This window comes from Quercus robur, chromosome 6 (genome assembly GCF_932294415.1).
Source record: "Quercus robur chromosome 6, dhQueRobu3.1, whole genome shotgun sequence".
NCBI lineage: Eukaryota > Viridiplantae > Streptophyta > Magnoliopsida > Fagales > Fagaceae > Quercus > Quercus robur.
In genome coordinates this window covers 13,760,552-13,770,830 of record NC_065539.1, presented here as the reverse complement: position 1 = coordinate 13,770,830, position 10,279 = coordinate 13,760,552, and the positions used below count along the sequence as shown (strand labels likewise).

At 43.5% G+C, this 10,279-nt stretch overlaps 1 protein-coding gene across 1 annotated transcript; it reads left to right on the top strand.

Moving 5' to 3' along the window:
* On the top strand, window positions 1-915 carry LOC126689875 (uncharacterized). The gene has a single exon (XM_050385041.1). The coding sequence runs from the start codon at window positions 1-3 to the stop codon at window positions 913-915; it is 915 nt and encodes a 304-aa protein (XP_050240998.1).
* The last annotated feature ends 9,364 nt before the right edge of the window (window positions 916-10,279 follow it).

Sequence of the window (10,279 nt, the reverse complement as noted above, 5' to 3'; positions counted from 1 at the left end):
ATGTCTTTGTACACTCATAATGATGCACTGATGTGTAAGGTATTTCCTTCAAGTCTTGGTCCCACTACTTTGAGGTGGTTCAATGGATTAAGGAATGGCTCGATTCATTGTTTTTCTGAGTTGATTCAAGAGTTTGGTGTCCGGTTCATAACCTGCAGCCGAGTTCCACAACATGTGGATGCATTGTTATCAATGAAAATGAGGGCTGGGGAAACCCTCCACAGCTATGCTAACCGATACTGGGAGCTGTACAACGAGATTGGCGAAGGCAATGAAAAAATCATAGTGAGTACTTTTCGGTTGGGATTGCTCGAGGATTTGGAATTGCGAGACTCGTTAACAAAGAGGCCTCCCGAGGATATAAGGCAGTTGATGAGGCGTATTGAAGAATATAAACGGTTAGAGGAGGACCGGTTGCAGAGCAAAGGTAAGGCCCCGGTCATAAATCATCCTCGGCAAAACGGTTTCAAGTCAAGGCCCTGGAAGGATTTGAGGATTCAAGAGTCAGGGCCACAAATTGGGGAAGTGAATGTAACGTTCAAGGGGTCGGTGCACAGGATTGTGGATCAAATCAAGATCGAGCCGTACTTTCGGTCGCCAAACAAGATGGGGGGTGACCCTTCAAGGAGGAATCAAAACTTATACTGTACTTACCATAGGGATAAGGGGCATATCACTGAACAGTGTAGGGTGTTAAAAGATCATTTGGAGCAGTTAGTGAAGGCGGGGTATTTGAAAGAGTTCGTGGTAGACCCTAGGAATCAGGAAGCCGGGCAGGGTGCTCGGCCTCGTGGGAATCATCTCCTACCCCCCATTGGGAGTAATAGAAGTCATCCACACAGCTGCAAGGGCCACTCACGTGTCCAAGAGGAGGGGGGTGTTGGCCGTGGTACCAACGAAAAGCTGTGCGAGTGAGCAACCCTCCGAGAAGAAGTTGAAGTACACTCGGACCCCATTACCTTCAATGACGATGATCTGGAAGGCACGATTCAACCACATGACGATGCTTTGGTAGTTACAGCTTGAATAAATTGTTTCATAGTAAAGAGAGTATTGATAGATCAGGGGAGTGGTGCTGAGATGATGTATATCGACCTGTTCCATGGGTTTGGCCTGAAGAATGATGATCTCTCCAAGTACGATACGCCCCTGATGGGGTATGATGGCCAGATGGTGGCCTCAAAAGGGCAGATTTTGCTTCCCGTGAATATGGAGGGTAAGGAGGTGATGGTAATATTCATTGTGGTCGCTTCATTTTCTCCATACACGACGATCCTCGGAAGGCCGTGGATTCATGCAATGAGAGTAGTACTGTCCATCCTGCATGTGAAGGTCAAGTTCCACACCGAGCAAGGTATTGGCATAGTAAGGGGTAATCAACAAATAGCCAGACAGTGTTTGATAGCCGCAGTTGACCGAGGAATCAAGTAAAAGGAATCAATCGAGGAGACTCCCTTACAGCAATTACAGGAACCCTAAGAGGAAGCAGAGGCTAGTTGTGCCGAGGACTTAGTAAAAGTAAGGATATTACCGGATAATGACAGGACTTTTTTTATAAGAGCAAGTGTGGAGGACAAAGAGAGGGTAGAGATGCTGTTGTTTCTTATGCGAAATGTAGATGTGTTCACTTGGAGCCCGTATGAGGTGCCCGGGATGGACCCCGAATTCATAGTTCACAAGCTCAACGTGGACCCTTTGTACCCTTCCAAGAAGTAGAAGCCAAGGAGATCAGCTAAGGAGCACGTCAAAGCTGTTAGGCAAGAGGTTAAGAGATTGAAGGGCACCGAGGCTATGAAGGAGATATTTTTTTCTGGAGTGGCTTGCAAATACCGTGATGGTAAAAAAGAAGAATGGCAAGTGGAGGGTTTGTGTTGACTTCACTGACCTGAACCAAGCATGTCCAAAGGATCCGTTTCCCACGCCGAAGATTGATTAGCTGGTAGACACCACCTATGGACACCTGAGGATGAGCTTTCTGGACGCTTTTTAGGGTTATCATCAGATCACCTTGGCTGCCGAGGATCAAGAGAAGACGATATTCATTTCCCCTGATGCTAACTATCATTATACCGTAATGCCATTTGGGTAAAAGAATGCTGGGGCTACATATCAATGGATGATGACGAGAATGTTCAGAGATAAAATTGGGCGCACAGTTAAGGTCTACATTGATGATATGGTGGTAAAAAGCAAACATGAGATGCAGCATATTGGCGATCTCAAAAACCTATTTGAAGTACTTCGACGACACAAGTTGCACCTCAATACCGATAATTGTGCTTTCGGAGTGGGGGCTGGCAAGTTCCTAGGGTATTTAATCACTAACCAAGGAATAGAAGTCAACCCCGATCAGATTGAAGCAATAAAACACCTCAAACCACTGAGCAATCCAAAGGAAGTTCAAGTACTGACCGGTATGTTAGCTGCCCTTAACCGGTTTATTTCCAAATTTACCGATTGGTGCCGTCCATTTTACCAGCTTCTAAAAAAATGGAAGGGATTCCAATGGAACGAAGAGTGTTAAAGGGCTATTCAGGGTTTGAAGGAATATTTGACATGGGCCCCTATGCTGACAGCCCCAGAGCCTGGAGAGGACTTATACATGTATCTCCCGATGTCCGAACATGCTGTGAGTGTCGTGCTGCTCGAGAGATCAGGGTGTGCAACAGCCTATATACTATATTAGCAAAACTTTGGTCGATGCTGAGACAAGGTATTTGTCTTTGGCGAAGTTGGTGTTGGCATTAGTTCATGCCATGAGGAAGCTACCCCACTACTTTCAGGCTCATACTATTTATGTATTGACCGAGTATCCTCTACAGTCGTTATTGAAGATATCAGATTTCACGAGAAGAATAGTTAAGTGGGAAACTCGGCTTGGCTCTTTTGACATTAGGTACAGGCCTAGAAGCTCGGTGAAAAGTCAGGTCCTTGTCGATTTCGTTGCAGAGTTTTCCCTGAGGGGGGGAAGGAGATGGTTTGCCCTATAAAGGTAATCCTGTGGAAGGTATTTGTGGATGGTGCATCCAAAGCATTAAGAGCCGGGGTTGGAATCATACTCATCACCCCAGAGGAATAAAATTGGAGCATTCCTTTAGGTTAGGCTTTAAGGCCTCTAATAACGAAGCCGAGTATGAGGCCTTGCTTGCCGAATTGAGGGTCGTTTTAGATCTACAACAATTGAACTGTGTTGGATGGATCCGGTCATCGACTTTTTAACCAAGGATCGAGTGCCTACTAATGAGAAGGAAGTAGAAAAAGTACGCCAAACAGCTACTCAGTATTGGTTATTAGTTGATCGTAAGCTGTATCGAAGATCTTTTGATGGGCTCTACCTGTAGTGTTTGCACCCCAGTAAGATTGAAGAACTCCAGGCTAAGCTACATGAGGGAATGTGCAGCAGTCACGTGGGGGGACGTTCATTAGCTCACCGAACAATGACTCAGAGATTTTGGTGGCCGTGAATGCAAAGGGATGCTACCGAATATGCACGGAAATGTGAGCAGTGTCAAAAGCACACCCCGATAATCCACCAACCGACAAGGAGTTTAAATCCCTTTAGTAGCCCTTGGCCCTTTGCTTAGTGGGCACTAGATATCGTCGGTCCATTACCTCGAGCTACAGGAAACGGAAGGCTTGTTCTAGTAGCTGTAGATTATTTCATCAAGTGGGCGGAGGTAAAGGCGTTGGCGAACATCCGGGATGTGGATGTTAAGAAGTTTGTATGGAGAAACATAGTGACGAGGTTCGGGGTAACAGAGTCCCTAGTGTTAGATAACGGGTTGCAATTTGACAGAAGAGCTTTCCACGAATTTTGTGGCAATCTCAGCATCATAAACTGGTATTCTACCCTAGCATATCTGCAAAGCAATGGCCAAGCCGAGGCTACCAACAAAGCCATTGTGAACGAGTTGAAGAGGAGATTAGAAGATGCTAAGGGCAGATGGGCAGAGGAGTTGCCTAATGTTCTATGGGCATATCGAATAACTCCGAGGAGGTCCACGAGAGAAACTCCGTTCTTTCTAACATACGGAGTGGAAGTAGTTATACCGGCAAAAGTAAACTTGTGCAGCGCCCAGGTTTCAGGATTCAACCCCATCAAGAATTCGGAATTAATGTTGAAACAATTGAACTTGTTGAAAGAGCGCCGAGAATCGGCGATTTACGGCTGGTAGAATATCAACAAAAACTTGCCCGAAGATACAATAGTGACGTGAGGAGAAGGGAATTTGGAGCGGGAGGTCTGGTACTTCGGAAGGTAGTAGGGAATATGCGAGATGTCAACGCAAGGAAGTTAGCGCCGACTTGGGAGGGGCCCTATAGAGTCACCGCCATTACAGGCGCAAAAGCGTACTATTTGGAAGATTTGGACAAATGACCACTTCTCTAGCCATGGAATGCCCATAATTTGAAGAAATTTTACCACTGATTATCAGTACACAGGGGGTACAGATTGAGTATAATGTTATATGTGCATATTATTAATTAATATGAAGGTGATGTTTATCCATGTAGGTGTATTTACACTTATAATTCCATCGTTGTTAACTCATTAACCCCGATCAAAAAACGCGAGGAGAACTAAGGCAAATTACTCTAAGGACGAAAACTTGCTTCTCGGTTCGATCTCAATCACCGGACAAGTAGAAACCTCATATCAAATTACTTTAAGGACAGAAACCTACTTCTCGGCTCGATCTCAATCACCGGGCAGGTGGAAACCTTATATTAAATTACTCTAAGGACGGAAACCTGGTTCTCAGTTTGATCTCAATCACCGGGAAGGGGAAACTTCATATCAAATTACTCTAAGGACGAAAACCTGATTCTCGGTTCGATCTCAATCACCAGGTAGGCGGAAACCTCATATCCAATTACTCAAAGGACAGAAACCTGCTTCTCGGTTCGATCTCAATCATCGGGCAGGCGGAAACCTTATATCAAATTACTCTAAGGTTGGAAACTTGCTTCTCAGTTCGATCTTAATCACTGAGCAAGTGAAAATTTATATCAAGTTACTCTAAGGAGCTTACGGATACAAACCCGTTCCCTGGTCTGATCCAAATAACCAAGCAGGTGGAAACTTTTCACCAGTTTACTTAGGTTAAAACCTGTTACCTGGTTTAATTTTAATTACCAAGAAGATGGGAACCACATAATAAGCTTTCCTAGCGACGAAGGCCCAGCCTATTCATGTTTTATACAGCAACTGGGAACCTAATGCTAGGGCTTTTTAAATGTGAAAGTTTGGCATTCATTCTCATTAAGTACACCGGCATACACCTAAGTCATTCATAATTGCCGAGTAGACACAGTCTTAGTACTAACTTTCCTTAGGCATGGAAAGCTCTAGAAAACCTTTTTCGGCCCGATCCCGGCCACCAAATAGGGGCAGGCCTTGATTAGACTACCTAGGCATTCGGAATAATAATAAACAAAAGTAAATAAGGCAAGGCATAGCAGTAACAATGTAGTAATTATTTATAAAATGGCTAAGACAAATGTTCAGTCATCACACCCAGAAGACTAATCAAATAAGACAAACATAAAAGTAAACCATTGTTTTGTCACCACATCCCGACGACTATGGGCAAACCAAACAAAAGCAATGAAATTTAGCTAAGGAAAAGTAAAAAAGGCAGATTTTGAATCCAAATATTAAGCAGAAGAATCTGTGGGTCGGAGAAGGGCTACGTCCTCGGCTTGCTATCCAGTTATGTCCTTGGTTGGCTGAACTGTTGTGGAAGGCTGGATTTGAGCACCCTCAGGTTGGTTGTCAGCACGAAAGTTGCTGGTGACTTCTAGGTCAACTAACTCCACGTAGGAGTCAATTTCTTGCACCAGCTCCCTCATGCTGGGAGTTTCTTCTTCGTCATTGGCATTTGGGGGATTCTGGACAGGGGGAGTGGGATTCGAGAAGGGATCTGGTCGGGGTTCTTTAATGGAGAATCTTTAGGAACCGCCATAGCTTATAGGGCGGCCAACCACCCCTCCTCAAATTCGTGCCTCTAAGCTTGGCGAATAACAGGCTCCGTAGAGTTTTCCACATCAGCAAAGCCTTCATTATACCATTTGTTCTCACAAGCCTCCAGAGCTACCTTTAGGACAGTAATCTCATTAGCTTATGCGAGGTTTAGGCTCTCTACCTCTGCCAGCTTAAGCTTTGTCCCCCCGAGCTTCATCTCCATCTTCATCCTTCTTTTCTCTGCCAACGCTTGGGCCTTCTCAGATGCTTAGGCCTTTTTCTCAGCAACCTCAGCAGCTTTGATCTGATCCTTCGCCATGGCCACCGCTACATCCTTGAGAGCCTTTTTTCGTTCAACATCCTCGGCAGCCTCCCTCAACTTCCCGTCAATAAAGTGGGTCAACTACGCGGCCTGGTTGCATAAAAACCACAAGTGTAAAGAAAAAGGAGAATACATATGCTTCATAGTAAATGGAAAAGGGGTAGGAAAATGTGTTACCGCTATAGTATGCCACTGTAAACGCTTGGTTAACGATTCATTATTCGTGCCTGAGAAGAAATGGACATCTTCGGGCAGCAGCAGTCCTTGGGTCAAACTTTGGGCCACTTTCCCCCCTTCTCCTTGTGCCCATGTCCTTATGTCGGCTGTTACCGGCAATGGCTTGTCACCGAGCATGAAGGTGGTCTGCCAGCTTGGCTTCTGCCACGAAGAGTTGGCAACATGAGACCCGACCTATGTGGTGGGCTTGGCATCACCACAAGGCTCTTGGATAGAGATCCCACTAGATGCTCGGGGGGGAGTCCTTGATGGTGTGTTCCCTTAACCTATAGCAATTTGCTCGGCTGTGAGTTGTCTCTTCCGAGAGCGGCTGGGGGGAGGAGGAGGAGGGGGAGTTAGGTCCCTACCCTAGGGTTCTTGCTGTTGAGCTACTGACCAAGCACCAGGCACAAATCGGTCAATAGTCATTGTCCGTCTTGTCACCATTTCTTTTTCGCCGAGATCGGATTTGGCTCCTAAGGAGTGTACGAATTCGACTGTTGTCGACTCGGTAACTTGCGTTGGAGCTTCAAGCTCCTTGACGGGTATGCGGACTCTACAACTTTGAGACACATGTTCAACCGTTTCGTATCTCATCGGTGCAAGATCTTCTGCTGTAGTATATCTGGGGCCGAGGTCCTGAGTTTCACCAACTATCAAGGAGAGCGGAAGAAAATTGGCATGTCGAACGTCGATGTACGACAACAACGGGCTATCCACCAAAAAAGCTGGCTCGAAAGGCTACCAAGTAGTATAAACGGGATTGCAGTTGAGGATAAGGTGCGATGCCCAAAACTATTCGTCGAAGTGCACAAATATTTCAGACCGGAGTATGAAATTCAAGTCTCTCACATGCACTACTCTAAGGTCTGGCCTAAACCTTTTGCTTTCTGCATCAAAACAATACAAAAGCTAATTAGTGCCTATTTGAGCAAAATAATCACGGGTAAAACACAATTAAAAAATAAAAAATACTCGGTACCGACCAACATCACATGGCGAAAGTGGGCAGGGGAGCTCATCGGCAAGCCTATTGCTGCTCAACAGGACGAATTCTCCCATTGAGTTTTTGTTAGAATCGGGAAGGGGTGATATAAGCCGTACTTGCATGTCTCTAGTTTTTAAATAATAATCGGTCCTAATATTGCTGCACAAACTATACATAAAGTTGATGTCGTGATGGTTCAATTGCAACTCGTATATTTGGTTTAGTCTACTGACAGAACTCACAACTCGGTAAAAATTGGGGGGAGTTGGTTGGGGCATAGGCCATAAAACCTAAGGGTACCTATAATGAGAGGATCCACGGGAAACCTAACCCCACCCTCTAGTATAGCCATTAAAGGGAAAAATACTACATTGGAATTAGAGCGTCTATGGAGAGCAATATCGCCTTCATGACAATAGGCGATATCAACATCTCCAGGAATGCCAAAGGCTGCTCTAAAATTAGCCAAGGCTGCCTTAGACGCAAGGAGGTGAGAGTATCCCATTCCTAAATCTAGAATGAAGAAAAATTGAAAGAGAAGGTAGGAGTAAAGAAAACTTACTTTGGGCTTTAGGAAGTGATGGTCTAGAATGAAGTGTTTACACACAAGAGGAATATGCTCGACAGAGAGGAAATTGAAGGAGAGATGATGCAAAGAGTGAAATGAACGATCTGGAGGAACTATTTATAAGATTGAAGGCATTTAATGAAAGAGGCGGGAAAAAATTCCTGGCTTCTATCTGTAACCCCCACATGCGTGGGCTCAGGCCACGAACCATCAGAATATGATGACAGTTATATGTAACAACTTGGCATAGCGCTCTTTTTGAGAAAGTATTGATGGCTGTCTCGTTCATTCAGTAGCTGACGGTTGGGCTTCCCGAGGAGTCACTAACACCACGAAGATTGTCCTTGATTCGCTCCTGGTAGCCGGGCACGAATCAAAGGGGGGCTATTGTACGGGCGCCAAGGCCCTAGGCCCAATGGCCTGGCGGCCTAACCCATCCCCATTTCTGGTCTATAGACTAGATCTGGGCACCTCAGGGACCAATTTGGGCCCAAGAGCTGAGACGAGACTGCACTGTCTTGAACACCCACAGCAAGCCCCTTCCGGTCGTCTTCAACCTGGTCGGGGGTATCATTACTCGAAGATACCCTGTACTCGGCTGCCCAGTAGTGCCTTCGAGAATATCGCTGCCAAGCGGGCTTTTGGAGGTGGAAATCAGTTCCAATGCCATTACCACCTTTCCTGACAAAGCACCCACTTAGGAACGATGGAATTGGACCCCTATTCACACGAGTGAGGGAGTAATCATGACACCTCCACTCACCTCGACTTGTAAATAGGAGAATGGATTGAGATGTGGGGGTTGGCAATTTTGGGGAGAACACACACAGAGAAGAGGCTTTGGGGAGTGACTTTGTGGGAAAAAGAGGGGCTTGCAAAAACAAGAGTGAGTGACTGGGTCTTTGGGTGAAGGATCACCCATAGTAGGAAATTCAAAGCCCACAATACAAATAGATTGTGAGCCCAATTATAGGTAGAGCCCGTTAACCCTACATTTGGTACGCAAAATTAAATAATTAAAATAAATTTTAAATTTATCTTAACATTTTTTTATAATAGAATTTTAGTTTGAATAAAATATTAAATTTATTGAAACTTAGATAATAGATTACCTAAATTAAACTATCATAACAATTAATAAGATAAATAAAATTTCTAATTTCTTGAATGTTAAATAATAGAGTTTTAGCTAAAATGCTATCTTAATTTTAATAAGATAAATTAATTTAATAATTAATAAAAGTATGATTGATATGGAGAAAATAATCACTTAATGCAATCAATACATATTAATAATAATGATATGATGATATATCTTGAAATGTTGATAAAATCAATATTAATAATTATAATGATATGATGATATATCTTGAAATGTTGATAAGATCAATATTAATAATTAGTTTATTTAAATGAGGAATAAAGAAATTTGTAATTTTTTTTTCTTAAAAACAAAGTTTTAGAATATGTTCCTATCTTCTTCTTTTTTCCTTTTTTTTTTAGGTTAATGAATATGTTCCTATCAACAAAATAGGAGGTGACCATCCATTAAAAAATCATTTTAAAAAAAAGAGTTGACCTTGGGCCTAAAGAAAGCTAGATTTATGGAATTCCTTTTGGAGATTGATTACAAAAACTAAGACGCAATAGCCACACCTGTCAATCTATCATCAAACTAATACTATTATGTCCACAGGCATGGGCCTAAAAGTTCTCTTTCACTGCAAAAAATATATTCCTCTTTTTTTGTCCATTTAGGCCTATGACTGTGTGAAGACAAAGCTGTCATCTAAAATCTTTTGTTAAATCGAGGTGACTTTCTCTACGTTGTGACATTTTCTTGGTAATGTGTCGGCAAAATTATCGACCTTGATCCCTTATGGCCTTATCCATGCATATCTCCAGGAGGTGACGCGTGCGGCTAGGTTTATCGAATTCCTTTTGGAGATTGATTACAAAAACTAAGACGCAATAGCCACACCTGTCAATCTATCATCAAACTAATACTATCATGCATGTCCACAGGCATGGGCCTAAAAATTCTCTTTCACTGCAAAAATATATTCCTCTTTTTTTGTCCATTTAGGCCTATGACTGTGTGAAGACAAAGCTGTCATCTAAAATCTTTTGTTAAAACGAGGTGACTTTCTCTACGTTGTGACATTTTCTTGGTAATGTGTAGGCAAAATTATCGATCTTGATCCCTTATGGCCTTATCCA

Bases quoted from the DNA above. Each gene is read 5' to 3' on its own strand.
- LOC126689875 (XM_050385041.1), top strand. From the start codon at position 1: ATGTCTTTGTACACTCATAATGATGCACTGATGTGTAAGGTATTTCCT.